Source organism: Cervus canadensis, chromosome 20, assembly GCF_019320065.1.
Source record: "Cervus canadensis isolate Bull #8, Minnesota chromosome 20, ASM1932006v1, whole genome shotgun sequence".
NCBI classification, from domain to species: Eukaryota; Metazoa; Chordata; class Mammalia; order Artiodactyla; family Cervidae; genus Cervus; species Cervus canadensis.
In genome coordinates this window covers 40,394,813-40,417,738 of record NC_057405.1, presented here as the reverse complement: position 1 = coordinate 40,417,738, position 22,926 = coordinate 40,394,813, and the positions used below count along the sequence as shown (strand labels likewise).

The following is a 22,926-nucleotide window of genomic DNA, read 5'->3' as shown; positions in this document are numbered from 1 at the left end:
ACAAATGTTAAATATATAAAATACACTGCAAAACCCTAAAAGGAAATCTCTGATTTGTATATGAACTTTTTCCTACAGAGGCAACCAACTTATCAAATGTACTATGTATAGTTACTTGGTTGAAACAAAAATACAGTATTATTTATCTAATATTCACAAATATATTTTTAGAGGTTTAATGAAAACAGAGAGTTAGCATTATTTATGTAGTGCCAGAAATCAGGAAAACAAAATACAATTAAGGCTTTTAAAAAAAGCTTTTAGTCTTCTAGAAACCATTTGGTAAGCAAGAATTGCCTTTAACACTTGAAACTAAATTTCCAGAATAATTTTATTTTATAATAGAGAGAAATGCATTATGGAAGACAAGAAGTAAAATATTGTTCATGGCATCCTTTAAATTTAAAAGTAGTATATTGATATAGTATTGGAAAGTTCTTTAAGGTCTACTGTGGTTATGTACTTTTATGGATACATGAATCCAGAGAAATTTATATACAGAAACACTTTTTTCCCCAGCTTCATTGGCTTTGCATTGTTCTAAGTCTTCTAGGCACCAATTAATTCATTAAACTTCTTGAAGCTGTACTAACAATAAATTTCTATGGAATCTTTTCAGTTATTCAAGCATCCTATCTCTGACAATTCTGTTCTCACAATGCCTCCTAAATAGTTTATATTTTGCCTCAAATGTGTGGTGAGGGACCCATTGAGTCCTACTTACTTCTTAATGTTCAAAAGAGATTAAAGTGATGTTGGTGAAACTATTCAGCAGCAAATGTTTTGTTTGCTCCAAGACCAGGTATGAGAGATTAGAGGAAGTTAAGGGAAAAGCAATATAAAGAAAGTCAAGAGAAGTAATAGAATCACTTTGAAGTCTTTTTTTAACATAGAACTTAATATAGCAATGATATCACACCATAATTATTATACCATAATTATTCAACTATTCAATCATTCATTCAGCAAGTGTTGACCCAGCATTTAGTACATGTTAAGGTGGAAACAGTGTCAGACTTTATTTTTGGGGGCTCCAAAATCACTGCAGATGGTGACTGCAGCCATGAAATTAAAAGATGCTTACTCCTTAGAAGGAAAGTTATGACCAACCTAGATAGCATGTTAAAAAGCAGAGACATTACTTTGCCAACAAGGGTCCATCTAGTCAAAGCTATGGTTTTTCAGTGGTCATGTACGGATGTGAGAGTTGGACTATAAAGAAAGCTGAGCGTCGAAGAATTGATGCTTTTGAACTGTGGTGTTGGAGAGGACTCTTGAGAGTCCCTTGGACTGCAAAGAGATCCAACCAGTCCTTCCTAAAGGAAATCAGTCCTGGGTGTTCATTGGAAGGACTGATGCTGAAGCTGAAACTCTAATACTTTGGCCACCTGATGAGAAGAACTGACTCATTTGAAAAGACCCTGATGCTGGGAGTGATTGAAGGCGGGAGGAGAAGGGGGCGACAGAGGATGAGATGGTTGGATGGCATCACCAATTTGATAGACATGAGTTGGAGTAAGCTTTGTTAGTTGGTGATGGACAGGGAGGCCTGGCGTGCTGCGGTCTATGGGGTCACAAACAGTCGGACACGACTGAGTGACGGAACTGAACTGAACTGAAACTATATTACCCTAAACACCCTTTCATTACATCCTGATACTTTAAGTGGGTCTTAGGGGAAAAAATAAGACAGTAAGAAATGAGCCTCATTATGATGTAAGGTCAGTGAGATTCAATCCTTAGTTTAAAGATCAGGGCTTTGATTAGGGCACGGTTTAGGGGTGGAGGGTTTGTGAGGAGAACACAGTAAAATGTCTGAATTTGGACAGGCCTGTTTGAAGTTGGCAGGCATGGCCTCAAAGGAACCATCACTTTTGCCATGTTAGTTATTGTTCGTATCAGTTTCAGTTCCAGAACTCTAGAATATTATATTCTGAAACCAGGGATGTGACACTAGAAAAGAGAGCGAAAGAAAGAAAGAAAGTGAAGTCGCTCAGTGGTGTCCGACTCTTTGCGATCCCGTGGACTGTAGCCTACCAGGCTCCTCCATCCACGGGACTCTGCAGGCAAGAATACTGGAGTGGGTTACCATTTCCTTCTCCAGGGGATCTTCCCAACCCAGGGATCAAACCCAGGTCTCCCGCATTGCAGGCAGACGCTTTAACCTCTGAGCCACCAGGGAAGCCCAGAAGAGACAGTAGTTAATATTTCATTTTGACTATACCCACATAAATAGTCTCATTTTCCTTTCTTAAGATGTTTTGGGTCAAAAAGAGATTGAGGATAGGCTCAATTAATTAATAAAACTAGGATACTTTAGAATAGCAAAGAAGATATAAGCTAAGCAATATATTAACATGGGGGAAAACTGATTTTTTTTTTGTAAATTTTGTAATATTCTATCAGAGTAACTCACAAGTTAGCCTGGAGTTAGAAATCTTTCTAATAGAGTTGACTTCTTAACAGGCAAGTGTCTAAAAAGCTCTCGAGTTTTTTTTTTTTTAATTTAGAAAAACAGATCATCAGCTTCCTCTGGGGCAAGTAATAAAGTCTTCATTAGTGAATTGCTTTTGCCACCCTTAAGGCTCTCAATTCAAATCTCATTACTACCACCTTTCCCAATTAGTTTTTGGAGTGGGTTGAAATTGGGAAGGAGAATTTTCAGTGAAAATTTTACATAAAGGGCAAAAAGAGCACTTCTTTATTACCGTAAATTACGGAAGGAAGAAAATCTTTCTGAAGAAAACATAAAAACTAAAAATTATGTCTTTTTAAGGAGTCTAAAATACATACCATTGTAGAAATATCTCGAAAGAAGATGAAATATCTAATTAGTGGTGCTTTGTTTACACTAACACATAAGTAGAGGTTAGTAATTTTAAGTGAAGCCATCATTATTCTTCTTTTTTGTCCTGATAGAGAGGCCTTTCCTAGGATTCATGGAGCATGAATCTTTCAACCAGCTGAGAAAAATCGTACCTGTCACAGATTGATTCAGAAGTGACTAATGGGACTGTGCTTGATTGATTGAATTGGTCAAGACATATTTCATCTCCCAATCTCTAGAAAATACATTTCACCAGGAAAACTTAAGACTACAGTACTCAAGTCATTATTATAAATGAAAAAGAGAAGATTTTAATACAGAAGTGGTCAACACCCAACGGTCAAACAGGAAAATGGTTATATCTTTTTTCCACAAAATAAAAATTGCTTATCTGAAAGCCAATCACTTAAAAAAATCTCTGATTTTTAAAAGACTATCAGATTTTAATTCTGGAAAATTGTCTCATGTACTTATTAGCATAATTTATAGCTAACACACTAAATGTTTACAGGTGCCCAGACCCAGGCTAAGCATTTTCAATAAAATACTGTAACATTTTCAGTAACCCTCATGAACTCACTTTCTCATTTTAACAAATTAGGAGACAGGCTTCCAGGTCCATTAGACTGAACAACTAAACTCTTACTACATTTGTTCATTCAAAAACATTTACTGAATTCTTACTATGTGCTAGGAGCTATTTCAGACACATGTACAAATGAAATAAACCAACAAATTCCTGCCCTAAGGAACAGAGTCTACTACCCCAATTTGTTACCAGTTAGCATCATCCACATTTATCTAACAATTGCTTTAGGCTTTCAATTCAAAACAGGTGTACCATCACTCTTTTTTTTCCACCACTGCCTCCATCATCTGTATTTATGTTTTACTGAGAACAGAATGATAATACTGTATTTGAGGCTCGAAATTTGGCAGAAAACGATTATGTTGAATTGACCAAAAGGTTTGTTCAGGTTTGGCCAACCTAATTTATCTGTGATGTGTCGGCAAAAGGAAGGTAAACTATATTTTATGTTACTTTGAAGTCAAATAGGACAACTTGTGAAATTGTAAGTAATCTGCTCACTGCCATAGAAATCAAGTTAGTATATGAATGTGGTCATCATTAATATGTTGAAAGAAGCTAGGTCATCCCACCTGTGAATTTTGTAACCTGGGAGTTCACTTCATTTTTATTTCCGGTACATTGCCTGTAACCTGAGCAAAATAATGAAACCTAAGTCACAAGATTTTATAGAACTGATTGTATTATGCATGTATATGAATAAATCCTCTTGATTCATTAAGTGTTCCACCAATATTGGTTATTTTTTCATTTTCCAGGATTTGGATTAATTGGCATTCAATAAACGTCCTTGAACTTACATGGTAAAAAATTATTTCAACTTTCTTGATTTATTATTTCTTTGTAGTAATAATCCCTTTCAGAATATTATAATGACACATACCTACTGACAACTCAAAAAATATTAGTTTACAGTAGGAACAATGGTTGACCTACTGCATTTGCATGCTTGTCTGTAGGGATATTTAAGAAGTATTTATCACTAATGTCACTTATCAGTGATTAGTTAAGTTTCCATGTCAGCATAATTTTAATACATTTTTTTTAACCTGAAAGACAATGATTGCCTCCTCCCGCAAGAATTTACAGTAGAATTTTTTGTCTTCTTGATGTGGGAAAAAATAAAAGGACATTTTGAGATAGCAATGCCTGGGTATAAATTAATTATTTGTGTTAGCATATCTTCATTGTCCTGACTATAACACATTGTTTCCAGTCTTTCTCATTTAGTTTTTCTTCTTTTTAAAAATCAATGTTGTCACTACTTTAAAAAAATTGTATTAGCTTTGATCTACTGCACTATGATAAATTAAAAAAGATACTGAAATATATTTATATAACATTATGATAGACATAAATTAATACAGTAACCAATTGTAACTAAGTTCTTTAAAAGATATAGGCCAGAGATACTTTGATAACTGATAGATATAACGATATCCTGTTTTCTTTGACTGAGTCATTCACCCACTGTGTCAATATCTTAGCCAGCTGGTAAAATAAGAAGACTGCTTACCTTGACATTCATGTTCTTCAAGCAAAATTAAAGTTTATTTATTTATTATTATTAATAAGTTTGTTTATTTATTATTATTATTATTAATTATTAAGTTTATTTAATTTCAAATGAATGCGTATTACAAGCAGTGCCCATTTGCCTGTGTGGTGTTGGGAGAAAGGAATGATTGACTTTTTAGTCACTTCCTGGATGACCTAAGCCAACCAGTGCTCAGAAAGTGTGAGGCCCTCGTTGCTAGTTAGAAAGCAACCATTCAAAAGCACATATGCACTTTGTATAAGCTAAGTTTATGGAGAGAAGATTGATGTATTTCTTTCTTGGAGATAAGGGCAATCATAGATGCCTATGAATTCTATAAGAGTCTTTCCTAAATTTTAATGTGCATACTAATAACTTCTGGGACTTGCTAAAAATCCAAATTCTTATCCAGCAGTTATTGATGGGACCTAAGATTCTACATTCTAACAAGCAACCAGGTGATGCTGATGCTGTTTTGTGAACCACCCATTGGGAAGATCCCCTGGAGAAGGAAATGACAATCTACTCCAGTATTCTTGCCTGGGAAGTCCCATGGATGGAGGAGCCTGGTGGGCGACAGTCCATGTGGTCGCAAAGAGTCGGACATGACTGAGAGACTTCACTTTCACTTTTCACTTTGAATATCAAGGGTATAGATGATAATCATGGTTTTTTCTGCTTTCATAGCTGTTGAAGGCACTTTCACATACATTGTATCACATGATTTTAACAGTAAGTCTGTTAGATTAGCAAGGAATATATTGTTGATGAGAGCTCTATTTAATAAGCTATGCTTTTTTTCTGGAAGTCATGTACAGATGTGAGAGTTGGACCATAAAAAAGGCTGAGCACTGAAGAATTGATGCTTTTGAAATGTGGTGCTGGAGAAGACTCTTGAGAGTCCCTTGGACAGCAAGGAGATCAAACCAGTCCATCCTAAAGGAAATCTGTCCTGAATATTCACTGTAAGGACTGATGCTGAAGCTGAAACTCCAATACCTTGGCCACCTGATGTAAAGAGCCAACTCATGGTAAAAGACCCTGATGCTAGGAAAGAATGAGGGCAAGAGAAGGGGGCAACACAGGATGAGATGGTAGGATTGACTCAATGGACGTAAGTGTGGGCAAACTCCTGAAGACAGTGAAGGACAGAGGAGCCTTGCGTGCTGCAGTTCATGGGGTCGCAAAGAGCTGGACACGACTGAGCGACTGAACAACAGCAAGAATGAAAGACTCGGAACTTGTGATTTGTTGTGAATCACTCCAAATCTCTTGGCCCAGAGCTCCTCTCTCTATATCATCCTGCCTCTGTTGGTCTTTCACATTTAAAAAACTATCTCTGCATGTGCTATACCACGAAGCCTAGACATATGTCAAAAATAGATTTTAAAAAAATATTAACTAATGCCTCCCTTTTCATGAGGATAATTTTGGTGACTTGTTGTAGCTGTGGTGGCTTTTGAGTGACTTTCTGTCTCCCCTGAGAAGGAGAAGACTGCATAGCTCATGGTGGAGATAATACAGGAGCTGAGACACAAAGTTAGAAGAAATCCATTCAACAAACATGGCTATCACATGATATGCTAGAGAAAAACATGTACAAGACCAAAGCTGGAGAACTGTATGGTATGTGTTTACAGATAGAGAAAAGGGGGGAAAAGTAAGTTGCCAAAATTGGAGGCAAGGTAAACAGGTAAGATGCTTTTGATATGGAGCTGAAGTGGGAGTAGAATATTAAAAAATCACTGAATAGATGAAAATTCATAGAACTGGTGATCTTTTTAAAATGTCTTTGTGGTGGGGCTGTGGTGGTAGATTGGACAAATGGAAGCCCCATGAAGAAATACGCTGGGGGCAGAATAATGCAATGGCAATGTACCTAACACTGTGCCCCTACAGATAGCACTTAGAAAATGTAACTAGCGTGGGCTTGTGGTAGATCTTTGAGGCTAAGATGGAAACACGATGATTAAATCATGGTTTATATATTTACTCAGGCGAGAGATGATAAGAACTAGAACTAGGATCTTACTAGGAGGGGAAAAAAGGAGAGACTAAATTTGGGAGACATACAACTTAGTATTTACCTGTTTGTTGGGTTCTGAAAAAGGAGAAGCTAGCTGTAAATGTTTAAGTCAGTGTAACTGAATTCTAAGTCGATGAGTTCCATTTTTTGAGACAAAAAAAAAAAAAAAATAAAGAGAATGTAAAGGATATTAAGTTCAATTTTTAAACAAAATGACGTGCAAGAAAATTAAGCATGTGAAAATGTTGATGAGGCAGTTAGAAATGCAGTAATAGAACTCTGAAGATTTTGTTTATGAATATTAATTTTCCTGATAAATACAAAATCATTACTTATGCAAATATTTTTTGGTTTTAGTTACATTACTACTTATAATTAATGCCTATTTCTTCCTGAAAAGAATAGCTATTCTTCACTTACCTAATAAAATGGATGTCCTATTTGCCATCATTTTCACTGGGGGGGTAAAACCAAAGAATCTAGTGCCTAATCATATGGGATCTTCCTGACCCAAGGATGAAACCCAGGTCTCCTGCATTGCAGGCTGAATCCTTACCATCTGAGTCATGAGGGAAGCCCCATATGCCATGTCAAAAATAAATAATTGCTAAAATGTTGATTCAGTTTTTAAAAATGTTACCATCTTTTGTTGATGTTTTATTTTTAACTCTGTTGGTTAAATGTTGTAGTTTCTGCCACTTGGAATTACTATCTCCCTCTGGATTTCATGCTCCTCCTTTCCCTAGAATGCTCCACCTTATGACAAGTATGAAAATGACAAACACAGCTCATTGATTCCACCTGCTGGAATATAGTATTTTGCCTCCTTTTAACAGCAAACTCCTGAAAAAAGTAGTTGGGGTGTTCTACTTCCACTTATTACTGATAAATTCTCTTATTAATTCCTCTAAGCTGCTTGCTACTTCCACCACTTTACTAAAATGCTCTCTAGTCAGGATCCAGATGGGAGGGATGGGGGCAGGGTAGAAGGGAGGTCCATGAGGGAGGGATGTGTATGTATGGTGTAGGTTGAGTCACTCTGATTCTTGCAACGACATGGACTGTAGCCTGCCAGGAGTTCATGAGATTTCCCAGGCAAGAATACTGGAGTAGGTTGCCATTTCCTTCTCCCGGAAATCTTCCTGATTCCTTGGGTTTGAACCTGGGTCTCCTGAATTGCAGGCAGATTTTTTACTGACTGAGCAACCCGGGAAGCCCAGCCGATTCATTTTATTGTACAGCAGAAGCTAACACAACATTATAAAGCAATTATATGTCAATAAAAAAATAAAAATGCTCTTCAAGTGGTCATAAAATGACAGGTTTTTGTTAAATATAAGGGCTTCTCTCAGTTATCATGCCCCTTGACTTTCCTGTGACATTAAGACCATTGATTTTTCTATTGATGCTTTTTCTTGAAAGTGTCTGGCCTTTAGGATGCTGATACACTGTATCCCCATCTTCCAGGAACACTCTCCTTTTTGACCTGTTCTTTTTCTTTTCCAAGAAACTGCCCTTCATTCTCTTCTCCTTTCTAGCCAAGTTCCGGTTTCTTGAAGAAATCCTTATCAGCTTTGGCTTCTAACTCCAAACCTCTAAACTTATGGATACATAGTGTGAGGAATCAAAGTGAAAGTTCCCTATTGCCCAGTGTTGTTAGCACATCTTTCTCCCCCCAACCTGATTTCCTGTGCAACTTCTACCTTTGATCATCTTCCCCATCCTTTCAAGGTTGAGACCTTGGAGATATCTATATATATATCTATATATCTACCTAATGTATATATATATATATATATATATATACCTAATGTGTGTGTGTATATATATATATATACCTAATGTTATCAATTTCTAGCCTTTTCCTGTGAAATAGGTTGACACCTAACAAAAGTAGTGATATTAATTACACTAGAGTGTGGTTGTGATTGTATATACTCAAAATAATTGAAAGGGTGTATAACAAGATGTTATTAGTAATTTTCAATAAGTTGCTAGGTCCTGTGATTTTAAAAAAGTTAATTCCTAATAATTCCACACAGAATGTTAGTCATGGCCATAAAAAAATATTTAAAGTAAACAATTCACCTCCTTATTGCTGCCTCTCTCTATCAATTTCACTTGCCTTTACAATACTAGATTACTCTCATAGCTCTTGAGTTTAATTTATGATTCAAAATTCTTCATGTAGAATTACACCCTGCATGGCATTATAAGACTTAGGATGCGACTCTCTTCTCATTCACCTTCTAATCATCCAGACTTTTCACCCTGGTTTCCTAAGTCCAGTTTTCTAGATTTCCAGAACCATGCTCACATGTCTACACGTCACTGCTGCAGTCTTGGCATCCTCTGTTCCTCTGTGGCCCCTGGGATCTCCTTCGGTTCTTGGTCTTCTCCTCACTGTCTCTTCTCAAGTCACGCTCATCCCTGCCTCTGACTAACTCCTGAATATAACTTCCATTTACTGAATCTGAACCAAATGGAAAACATCAACTCAATTTCTTATAACAACTCTACCAAGTGAGTGTAATGACTCAATAGATAAAATATTGAAATTCAGAAACATGAAGTAATTTAAATCACATCCCTAGCAAATGGCAAGAGAGTAAAATTCATGTTTTTCTGCTATAAAGTTGGCTTCCACCATGCTTTATAGTCACCTTCCTGCCTCAGATGCTCTTGCATACTCCTAAAATCCCAGCTTAATCCATCATCTCCCTGAAGTTTCAATGATTAGCACAGACTGTAGGAATGCCCCCTCTCTCTAAACTCCTAGAGACTTTTCACTAATGTAACTAATTATCTGAGAGCCATCTTTCAATAGTTCCTGTCTATGTCCTTGGTCAGACTCTCTTGGGATGGAAAACATCACTTGTTTCTAAACTTTGTTTCACCAAGCACAGTTCTTAACATATGTCAGTGATATCAGCATAATGTATGTTGTTAATAAATTGGTAATTGGTCATGTTTTATAATAAAATGTGTCATTAGTTCTGATTTCTCTTTCCTTTTAGGAAGATGAAAATAAATGTAACGTAAAGAAAGAGAAAAATATTTAATCTAAAGTACCTGATGCAAAGAACTGACTTCTTGGAAAAGACCCTGATGCTGGGAAAGATTGAAGGCAGGAGGAGAAGGGGATGACAGAGGATGAGATGGTTGGGTGGCATCACCAACTCGATGGACATGAGTTTGAGCAAGAGTTTGGTGATGGACAGGGAAGCCTGGCATGCTGTAGTCCATGGGGTTGTAAAGAGTTGGACATGACTGACTGACTGACTGACTGACTGAATAATAGAGCATTTATAGTGCATATATTACTTTTCCCATTATATATCAAAAGTAAAATAAGTCATAAAATACAGTGTTCTTTATAGGAATGGGTGATATGATGCAACTTTTAACTGACTAGCAATTTTTCTCTGACACCAGTAAGTGTGCTAACAACAGAAGAGCAACTTTTATACATAGCTTTTCCTTTTTTGCAGATATAGCTAAAGCTCAGTTATAACTTTTGATGTTAAGATTCAATGTATCATTTTGTCCCTATCATGCACTTTTTTGCACTGTTTAAAATTGCTCATTTTTCATTTATCGTCCAGAGAATGCATACTTTCAGATCTTATGCTGCAGCTTTGTCACTCATAGTCTGTGACCCCATGGACTATGGCCCACCAGGCTTCTCTGCCCATGGGATTCTTCAGGCAAGAATACTGGAGTGGGTTGCCATTTCCCTCTCCGGGGGATCTTCCCAACCCAGGGATCAAACCGTGTCTCTTGTGTCTTTTGGCAGGTGGATTCTTTACCACTTGTGCCACCTGGGAAGCCCTTCAGATTTTATAAAGTCACTCAAATGATTATGTTCATTCATTAAAAATACAAAAACACTTAATTCCTTTTGATATGTTGGCAGCACTTTTCATACAAACGAAAATAATTCAGGTTAACATTTAACCTATACATGGAATGGTGAAACAAGAATTACTTAAATGATGTTAAAAGGTGTAAAAATGTGCTTGAGTATATGCAAATATTTTAAAACCAATTATACGAACTTCTGGACTGGATGAAGCACAAGTTGGAATCCAGACTGCAGGAAGAAATGTCAGTATCCTGAGATATGCAAATGACTACCACCCTTTGGCAGAAAGCGAACAGCCTCTTGATGAAAGTGAAAAAGGAGAGTGAAAAAACTGGCTTAAAACTCAACATTCAAGAAACTAAGATCATGGTCTGGTCCCATTACTTCACGGCAAATAGATGGGGAAACAATGGAAACAGTGACAGAGTTTATTTTCCTGGGCTCCAAAATCACTGCAGATGGTGACTGCAGCCGTGAAGTTAAAAGATGCGTGCTCCTTGGAAGAAAAGCTATGACCAACCTAGATAGCATATTAAAAAGCAGAGAAATTACTTTGCCAACAAAGGTCCATCTAGTCAAGGCTATGGTTTTTCCAGTAGTCATGTACAGATGTGAGAGTTGGACCATAAAGAAAGCTGAGTGCCATGGAATTGATGCTTTTGAACTGTAGTGTTGGAGAAGACTCTTGAGAGTCCCTTGGACTGAAAGATCAAACCAGTCAATCCTAAAGGAAATCACTCCTGAATATTCATTGGAAAGACTGATACTGAAGCTGAAGCTCCAATACTTTGGCCACCTGATGTGAAGAATTGACTCATTGGAAAAGACCCTGATGTTGGGGAAGATTGACTGTAGGAGGAGAAGGGGACAACAGAGGATGAGATGGTTTGATGGCATCAGCGACTTGATGGACATGAGTTTAAGCAAGCTCTGGGAGTTGGTGATGGGCAGGGAAGCCTGGCATGCTGCAATTCATGGGGTCACAAAGAGTTGGACACAACTGAGTGACTGAACTGAACTGATATGAATGTCTGCATGTACACTGTATCACTTTCACTGTAAGGAGAGATATAGATATAACTTTCTTTTGCATATGTAGATACAGGTGTGTAAATGTCTTCATAAACATCTTCATATAGATATTTTATATCTTTATCTTCATGTAGTATGTAAAATATTTAGAATGGAGTTAGCCCTAGAAAGATTGTAATTAAAAGAAGTTTTCATCAGGAATTTTAGTGTTTTCTTCCTTTCTTTTATTATATAATGTTCCTTCTTCTAACTTTTAATATCAAACTTAAAAATGACCGGTTAATCTCTTGTCTTCTTTTCTCACAAAAATTTTCAGGAAGTCTCTTTTAAAAGTATTCCTATTTTCAAATTAAAGGTCAGTAATGCAATGGATTACCTCTCCTAAAATATGTGGATATTCGAACAGTAAGGGAGAAAATGATTGAACTTTCATGTTAAACCATATGAAACTACTGTTTTTTAGGTAAAATATGTTCAAGTGTAGGCGATTCCATAAGGTTCAACCAATTGCAAGATTTAGGCATTTGTCACAATCTGGCTGCATCCTCTGAAAATCAGATTGTCCCCTTAGCACTTTGAAAACAGTATTCAGTTGCCCACTAGATAAATAAGGAACAGCATATGTTAACAGGTCCAATACTTTGACAAACAACTAAAATCTGCTACCAGAAAACAGAACCCATATTAATTTTAGCATACATCTGTTTATTACTTATGACAATGAAAATATATGAAATACACAAGTATTTTTCAATGTTTTCAGCCTTGGACAGCCTGATCATAACATCAGCCTTGTTCATGATAAATAGAATATACATTAAAAAGTAAATATTACAAGGCTTCCTTACCTGCTTTGGACATCTTTTCATCTTTTTTAATTTCAGGTTCTGGGGTAAAACAAACAAATTGGAAAAAAATAAGCATTAAAAAAAATCAGTACTAAATGGAATAATAGGCAGGCTTTAATAGATTTTTCTCATTTGTTCTCAGTTTTAATTATAGTTTCATACTTTAAACAATATAAATGGAATATGTATTTGAAATAAACTATAAAGTAACGTAAGCAAAAGTACTTTGATTTAAATTTCTATTAAAAACTGAAAAGTTTAGTATACTAATCAAGAAATTTGGCATTCTGTCTTCAATAAGAACCATCTATTATGATTCATAAATTCTCAAAGCATTGCAGATAAGGAACTTAGCCAAAACTGTTCAGGAAAAAAATATGTTGCAATTTTTCCTAATTTGACCAATTTAAGCAATTTTCTATTTTTGAAAATATACATTGAATTCATGGAGCTCCACCTGGTGGTTAATTTAATCATTTCAAACTGGTATAATTATTATTTTTACTAGTATTTGTTATTAATTTTATAAAATAAAAAATGGGCTTAACTTTGGTATAATAATATAAACACATTAAAATTAAGTATTGCCCTTTCTTACTTCCTAGGACAATGGCATTTGTCTAGAAACTCTGCATTCTAACTTAATATAAGTATAGGATAAATACATAGTGTTTTGAGCTATCTTCATGATACTTTCCCAACCACTGTAATAACTGTATATTTTCATATTCCCCAGTCCTTTCCCTTATTTAAACAATTTTGCCTCAGTCTCAGAGTTCTCCTTTGTTGGCATAAATTCTTGTTTTGATTAAGGGAAGGGTTCTGGTGCATTACAATTTTTCCTCCTTTCAAACAGCAGAAAAACTGAGCTCGTGGTTGGGCTATTACTGGGTATAAATTTTGTGTCAGGCATAGTGCTAACTGGCTTTATTTAGGGCTTAGCCTAATAGGGTCTATTTTCTAAAGCTACAATTTTTTTTTAAAAAGCTCATTTGCTTTGTCTATAATAGAGAATTATTACATTTCCATTGACACCCTACATCCTGTAACACTTGAATGCACATCCTGTGAAAAGTGATTATCAGTACTATTATTGCACGTCCACACTCCCTGGCACGTATTTCTCTTTTTTAGTTAATACATTCATTAACTGGGGAAGAAGTGGAGTTGCTCAGTTGTGTACGACTCTGCAGTTCCATGGACTGTAGCTTACCAGGCCCCACTGTCCATGGAATTTCCAAGGCAAGAATACTGGAGTGGGTTGCCATTCCCTTCTCCAGCAGATCTTCCCGACCCACGGATCGAACCTGGGTCTCCCACACTGCAGGCAGACGCTTTACCCTATAAGCCACCAGGAAATCCCATACACTATTTTAATGTTTCCTATGTTCCTTAATGTTATATAAAGTTTTGTTATACATTTTTTTTAATTTAATTTTTGTTTATTGTCTGTATACTGTCGTTAGATTTTAAGTTTCATAAGGGCACGAGCTGTGTCTTGTTTATTACTCAAATATCAGCATTTGGTCAAATATCTAACAGGTGGTGTTATGATCAATAAATATTGTTGAATGAATGACTGAACAAAACATATATAGGCAAAGAAATATAGAGCAAAAAGATATGTAAAAAGATGAAATGCTCCCTCCTGTGTATCTGTAGTCATAGAAGAAATTGATTAATCTCATGGTTGTAGAGTTAAAGAAAAATTCAGTGTCCTAGGGTGAGGTCCATAGGCATTTTGTTCATCATGTAGAACTGTCTGTTTGAAAGTTTTGCTTCTCACTGTACACCTGTTTTTCTCCCCTGTCAATCACATTGCCACTTTATTCTTGAAATGGAATCATTTTGGCCTTGATGCTTGTCAAAAGACCTTCTAAAAAAAATAAAAGTTGTGGGGAATATTTTTATCAGCTATGTGCACAGTACAATCAGAACCAACTTCTACCTTGTTCATGAAATTTTATAATTTTATAATTATATAAATGCCTTATCATCATTCAACATGTGCGGGGCTATGGACCCTCTCATGATGCTGGAACTTGTAACTTTTGGTGTTATGTAGACACTAACAAGATAAACGTACAACTTAGGAATTCTTGCTAAGTGTGGAAAGAAGGCTCTTGGATGCATAATCTAGCTTTAATAGCAAGCTCATTTATTTAGTTTTGTTACCTTGGGCATAACTTAAAACCTTGTCTCAATTTTGTCATTGCTGAAATGGAGAAAATAATGTGAAACTGATCAGAGAATTAAGAGTAACATATAGAAAACACTTACTTATTTTAAAATTATGCTCATGAACTTAAATCGCAGCACCTCCCAAGGTAATTTTCTTTTGTTCTTACACAACTGGGATTTTACCCTTGAATATGCAAAGCAGGAATTGATAGGTGAGTATTTCTAAGGTGAACATCTCTTTTATTCGGCTACTTGGTCACCATGAACTCAGTGTCTTTGTTTTGTAGATGGCATTTTTACTGAAGCTTGTCTTTGAGTCATATATAGATGCCTGTTCTTAGTCATACCAAAGTGATAACTAGATATATATGGCTTATATACACAGATATATTTTATTTTATGTATATATGTTATTGTTGTTGTTTAGTCACTAAGTTGTGTCCAACTCTGCAAACCCATGGATTGCAGCACACCAGGCTTCCCTGTCCTTCACTATCTCCTAGAGTTTACTCAAACTCATATTCGTAAAGTCAGTGAAGCTATCTAACCATTTCACCCTCTGCCACCCTCTTTTCCTTCTGTCTTCAATCTTGCCCAGCATCAGGGTCTTTTCCAGTGAGTTGGCTCTATGTATACACTGTTCAGTCACTCAGTTGGGTCCAACTGTTTGCGACCACATGGACCACCAGGCTTCCGGAGCTTGCTCAAACTCATGTCCATTGAGTTGGTGATGCCATCCAACCAATTCATCCTCTGTCATCCCCTTCTCCTCCTGCCTTAATATTTCTCAGCATCAGGCTCTTTTCCAATGAGTTGGCTCTTCTCATCATGTAAAGTATTGGAGCTTCAGCTTCAGCATTAGTCCTTCCAATGAAAATTCAGGGTTGATTTCCTTTAGGATGGACTGGTTTGATAAAAACAATATATATATGTCTATAATAATGTGTGTTCAGTCATGTCTGACTCTTTGTGACCCTATGGACTGAGACCACCAGACTCTGATGTCAGTGTAATTTTCCCAGCAAGAATACTGGAATGGGTTGCCATTTACTCCTGCACGGAATCGTCCCAACACAAGGATGAAACTCATGTCTACCCATGTCTCCTGCATTAAAGGCAGATTCTTTACCACTGAGCCATTGGAGAAGCCCTATATATGTGTGTGTATATATATATGTATATATATACACATATGTATATATGTATATACATTTTTTTTTTAAGTTTAGTCAAAAGGTTTCATTGAAGTTTCAGGAAACTAAGGGCAGTGATTGATGCTGAAGACAGCAGTCTGGAAGTTAGAAAGAGAGAACAGGAACTTTTATTTTCACCCCATCTAGACTGCTAAAACATTTTTACCATTATTGTTATATAAGAAAAATATCTGATTTCCATAAACTTTTTTCACATGAGCCCTTCTTTTGGGCTTCACACATAAGCACTGCAGAAACACGGAATCAAACAATCCCCAAGCTGAATGGTTGAAGCAGACAGCCTGCCAATTCGTATGTAGCACTGAGTTTTCCAGGCTGCTGATTTCATTTATGAAATGTAAATTGCTGGTGGGCCTGGGGAGGGGAGCTTCATTAATGATTTTTCAATGTCATCAACACTACATTCTCAAGTGAAGCAGGCCAACCAAATTTAAACATGCATATGCTTGAGTTTAAAAAAGGGTAGCATAAATAATAAATATATAATTATTACAAACAATAATAAATTTTCAAATTTCGTGCATAACTTTCTATTTTACAGGTAAAAATAAAAACTTCTTTTAAAAACAAAGTAAAAAAAAAAAGGGTAGTAGTGGAAAACCACTTTGTTTAGGAGTCTCTGCTTTGTCTTCACAAATCAAAAACAAAGTATAAATCCCAAGAATGTGCATTCTTTTTCAAATGTCTCCATTTAAAATACTTTGCAAGTTAGAAGCTGGATGCCACTACTCTTTCTTTTCCCAATCTTTTTTTATCATTATCACAATAAAACAATTTATCATTATCACACAATTATTTGCTTCTTTAGCACATAGGAGCTTTATATGTGCAATAAAATATAATAATAATAATTCCTGGTTTTGCAACCAATGATGTTTCGTATATTCTACATGGCACTCAGTAAGTGTATTATACGCATTATCTAAAATTTATTTAGATAATGTTAAATATTCATACAAGTAGTCATAAATATTTATTAGCTCTCTAACCACAGTAGAATACAAACTTCCTGAGTCCTGGGGTGATTTTTCGTTTTATCTGCTATATAATAGCGCCTAGGTCAGTGCTTTGCACAGACTAGGGATCAATATATATTTGCTGCATGAATGAACAATTATCTTATATAAACCTAATATTACACCCACTTTACAGATAATAATATTGAGGCTTACAGATAATAACATTGAGGTTTAATGCTTGTCTATGTATGTACTCCCTAGTAAGTGGAAAAACTGGTCTCTGAATACTGATTTTTTCCAACTCCAAAATGAGAAGCATTTGTAAGAACACTGCTATGGGTTCCCCTGGTGGCTCAGATGGTAAAGAATCTGCCTGCAATGAAGGAGACCTGGGTTCAATCCCTGGGTCAGGGAGATTCCCTGAAGAAGGGAATGGCTTCCAGTATTTTTGTCTGGAGAAAACCACGGGCAGAAGAGCCTGGTGGGCTACAGTCTATGGGGTCACAAAGATTTGGACACAACTGAGGGACTAACAAATACAAGCACATTTCTATAACTACCGTTGATACAGATAGAATGAATGTTTTTAAATATTTCACACACAAAAAACCACAAAGAAAGCCATGTACTACATCCTGTAGGTACACATTACTAACAGAGTCACTAAGATCGTAATTGGCATTAACAGTAAAGCCATTGAGATTTCTATCTTTTTCAGCCAGTCATTAAATAATGAATCATATAAACAGTTTCTTAAATTAAGCTGGTTAAACTAGATAAATAGACCGACTATTGATAGCATATTGATAGCTGCCTCACTCACTGCCAGAGTAGTATTCAGTATTTAGTGACATGGAGAGACTTTACCTTTAAAATCAGGTCACCAAATCCATTTATATGAAATATATAAAGGAGCTTCAGCATTGTTTTCCTTAGTAAACTGTATGTCAGTTTTGGTCTGAGGGAGTCTGGAAAGCCTGGTAGCAAAGGAGGGAGGTCATGCTGCCAGGCACGAGTCCCACATGTACCTCAGGTGACTGTGTGACCGGGCAATTCACACCTAGTGCTTCAATTTTCACATTAATGAAAAAAAGGATTGTTGTGAAAATTAGACTGAACACTACTTGTGAAGCACTTAGAACAAAGCAAACAGTGTGTGTTAGTCTCTTTACTGGTATTTGAAATGATTTTTCTTATATTTTTCCACCATAATGTTAAATAAAGCGTATTTAAATATAGATATATTTAAATAAAATAATTAAAGTTAGGTTAAATGAAGTTACATTCATAAATTTAATCTTAATCCATGATTTTTTTATCTTTTGAGTAGTCATTTGCACTTTTTGATGAATATCTGCTACTATTACAATTACACACATATACACATTTACATTTCACTGTGTTCCTCATTGGGCTTCCCTTGTCATTCAAGTGGTAAAGAATCTGCCTGCAATTCAGGAGCCGCAGGCGATGCAGTTTTGATCCCTGGGTCAGGAAGAACTCCTGGAGGAAGAAATGGCAATCCACTCTAGTATTTGTGCCTGGAGAATCCCACGGACAGAGGAGCCTGGCAGGCTTTAGTCCTTGGGGTTGCAAAGAGTCGGACATGACTGAAGCGACCTAGTGTGCACACGCGTGTGGTCCTCATTGTATTATTTAACAATAAATGTTTTGTAAAAAACACACACACACACACTTTCACATTTTCTTTTCTGCGTGAGAGATACAGCACTCTAATCAGCTTCACTACAAGATTTGGGATTTGGAACAAACTTCAGTGAATCCATGTTTCTTCTTAATTATGTCTTAAGAGAAACTGCTGAAAGTAAGAGACATATTTTAGTAGGTAGCATTTGATTTCATCTTCTGTGGATGCATGATTTTGTAATCCAGGTAAATACAACTGTGGGAAAGACAAGCTCTGATTACCAATCAGTGTGACTGGGATCATCTTTATTTCGTAGACTTCCAAAAAGACAAAACTGCCCTGAATTTGGATACAGTCACACAGAGAACCAACCCCTGACAACTTCTACTCCACTTTTCATCTTATCTCTGCTTACATTTCTTTACTTCAATACTACATGATCTGTTTAATATTTTTCCTCTTATTTAACCACGTTCATATGTTTATGAAACCTCATGCATCTTCTATGCTCCTATTTTTCTTGCTCGAGTTTTTAAATCAGTGTTATCTTTGGTTGTAAACTGAGGAATCCTTTCATGCATAATAAAGGGGCAAGGTGATGGTGTTCTCAAGTAATTGCCCAATCTCATCCGAAGCAAGAGATCATTTGTTGCACTGCAGTTGGAGAAAAACCAACTAAACAAACAAAAAAGTCCCTCAGTTTAAAACTTATTTCCCTATTTATTAACCAAATGATCTAATGCAAGGCATCTGAAACACTCTAAATTTTAAATTCCTAACCTTCTGAAATGGGAACAAAGATAATTAGCTGATGTATCTGTGGCTGAAATTAGACTGAATGATTTAACAAATATTTCCTGAGCATTCATGTACGAACATATAACTCATAGATATCCACTGATTGGATGAAAACTTTGGTATGCCACATCTAAGGCACCACTGGAGGCCACTTCACCTTCATTCTCTTCCAGCTCTCTTTACCAAGTATCCTGAGATCTTGGAGGACAAGGATTGTGTCTTCTTCATTAGTGGAGTCTCATGATTAAGATATCCCCAGACTACTATACTATCACTCCAAAGTTGTTATGAAGCAAAACAATTTAAGACATGGTTTGAAAATGCCAAGAAAATAAAATTTGTAAGTTTCATTTTTAGACGGTTTAGACCGAAATTTAAAGTAGAATCCTTGTCCCATTAAGTAAAAATTTACACGGGTGGAAAAGACCATTAGAATGGACCCAGCAGACACACAACACTGGGGGACATTATCTTCAGATAATTATCTGGTGATTTCAAGCTCCTGGGCACAGCGCTCTGTCCATAACACGCATGCACACAGACACAGCCACAGTCCCCCCCCACCCGTTCTCTCTCTGTCCTTGTCTGTCTCTCTCTCACCTCTCATTCCCCTTAGGTCAACAGGAACAGCAATTATGCTTTATAAGCGTCTATAGGTGTAGTTCTAAAATAGCTCTCGTTCGCAATACAAACACTGAATGCATGACTCAGTGCTTTATGCCTAAGTCTTGATTCGGCAACACTTCTTTGGCAAGATTCCCACAGGACTTGGATGCTCACAAAGTAAGTTTGCTGAGTGGACACTAAAAACACAAAATGAGCCAGAGGGCATTCTCTGTTTGCAGCACAGAATAAATACATACATTTTCCTTGCCTCATTCTGTCCTCACTTCATTTTTGTGATCCTTTGTCTTTTGTATATGCTAAGTACGATGTACCGTGTTCCTGATAGTATCACTCTGTCTCTATCTAATCTTTTTTGTATGCCTTGCTATGTTCTATGGGCCTCATTATTCTACCTTTCCCTGAAACGTCCCAACATGAAGTCTCTGTACTGAAATAAGTAAGAAATAATGTGAGGAGACTGAATATATTGTAGGTCGCACAGAGAATAGTCAGTATGAGCAAGGTCCTGCGATGTTATCTGAAGATGGCAGGAGAGGCGGTTTGATTTATTTCAGGTAATGAGCCAGGTGACTTTAAATCATTCAAATGGTTCGGAAAACGGTGCAAAAATCACTTGCCAAGGTAAATAAGCGGAAATTCTTTTCTTTTTTCCCTTAACAAAAGAGAGTCACTTTTTCTTACTTATGGCTCTGAGCACTGGCAGAGCATGCATTTTCTTTGACTTGAAGTGAGGATAATCAGTTACATTAATAAAAGATCAAAGGTCATAGGTATGGCTCATCCTCCATCTGGTTAAATGCATAAAAATAATAGATGGCCTGTATGAAAAACAATACATTTAAAGCTTTTTTAAAAAAGTGAACAAGAAAAATAAAAATAAGTTAATAAATAAAAAACTATGATATTTAAAAAAGTTTTCCTTCAAGGAGAGAAGCATATTAGAATATTTGCATAAGGTGGTTTGGAGTGACAAGAAAAATGAACACACAGAGTGAAAGTGAATCATTCTTTTGAGGGCTTAAATGGAAAGAATACCAAAGAAGGAATATTGAAGCTTTACATTTATACTTGCCCATATATTTCACATACATATAGTTGGACATATATTATGTACATTAATTTTTTGGATGAAGGAAATAAAATTCACAGTATTTAGATACATTAATTTGGAAAGTCAGTGATTACAGAGAAAATTCTGGCAGTCTCCACTACTTCGCTTACCAACACATAACCACTTTCCATTCATTCTATCAGCTTGGCAGTTTGGCCTGATGGGCTTAACCGGAAAAGTGTTAGACTGTTAACTGCTGCTTAGAATACAAGTGCTACTATTACTGGTACCATTCTTATCTTCAGGAAAGGAACTGTAAATAATTTTTGTTCACATGTTTGGCAGAATTCACCATGACACCTTCTGGTCCTGGACTTTTCTTCATTAGGAAGCTTTTGATTATGTTCTCACTTGTTATTAACTCCATTCAAATTTTTTATTCAGTCTTGGCCATTGCATGCTTCTAGATATTTACTCATATCTTCTAGCTTATCCAAGTTGTTGGCATATAAGCATTCATAGTAGTCTTTTATGATCCTTTTGAAATTTTTTGTAGCAAGAGTTATAACATCTCCTCTTTTACTCTGATTTTATTGTACTTGGCTCTTCACTTTTTTTTTTTTTAAATCTAGCCAAAGGTTTGTCATTTTTATTCATCTTTTCAAAAGACAACTCTTGGTTTCGTTGATCTTTCTACTTTCTATTTTGTTTGTCGGCGCTAATCTTTTTTATTTCCTTCCTTCTGCTAACTTTGGGCTTAGTTTGTTCTTTTTTTCTCTAATACCTTAAAGTATGCAGTTAGGTTGTTGATTTGAAATCTTTCTATTTTTTTAATGTAGATATTTATTGCTATGAACTTCTCTCTTAGAACTGCTTTTGATGCATTCTGTAAGTTTTGGTATGTTGTGTTTTCATTTTCATTTTTCTGAAGATATTTTCTAATCTCCTTTTTAATTTCTTCTTTGACCTATTGGATTTTCAAGAATATGTTGCTTAATTTCCATGTATCTGGGAATTTTATCATTTAAGTGTGCATGATATTATTGTTATGTTTCATGCTTTTTGATTGGACATTAAATGAAGGCTTTCAAGTACCCCTGGCAGGCTACAGTCCACGGGTCTCAAAGAGTCAGACATGACTGAGTAACTAACACATTCACACTTTTACTTTTATTATTTACTAAAGAAGATATGGTAAGCTTTCAATCTAACAAGATTTCTTTTAAAATTAATTTATTTTTTAGTAAGAATTTTAAAAATTGTAGCTGTTCTAATATATGTGAGAATTTACTGACCCCCTCCAAGCAAAGAAAGTCTAAGGTGACACCACCTCTCAAAGGTAAAAGTTAAAGTCTTTGCATATAACATTATTCTTTCTGTCAAAATTTCCAAGGACTGTCATTCACATTCAGCACCACAGGCCTGAAACTTGGTTGTTTGGTAGTAAACAAATTATGACACTAAATGCATAAAATTTCAAAGCACCAATAATATCTCAGTGTATTACTATAAGAGAGCATTCTTGCTTTAAATGGTAAAATAAAAAAGATATTAAATATTCTCAAGCAGTTATTTGAAACATACAGTAATGCAGAAAGTTCAACATTAATGAAATGAGAATATAACTTTAAAAAAAATGCATCTTTTCCAAAATTCTGCCTTCCCCACCATCATTGTCTGTGATCATGCGCTGGGTGGAGCTGCACTGACCATCTGGGATAGGA

At 35.9% G+C, this 22,926-nt stretch overlaps 1 protein-coding gene across 1 annotated transcript in view; it reads right to left on the bottom strand.

Moving 5' to 3' along the window:
* Positions 1–22,926, bottom strand: part of LOC122422712 (triadin-like) — a 107,190-nt gene that overhangs the window by 21,291 nt on the left and 62,973 nt on the right. The window contains exons 12-13 of the mRNA XM_043439330.1: positions 12,725–12,763; positions 3,989–4,048 (exon numbers count right to left, since the gene is read on the bottom strand). Coding sequence (XP_043295265.1) covers positions 3,989–4,048; positions 12,725–12,763 — 99 coding nt within the window. The remainder of the gene's footprint in view (positions 1–3,988; positions 4,049–12,724; positions 12,764–22,926) is intronic.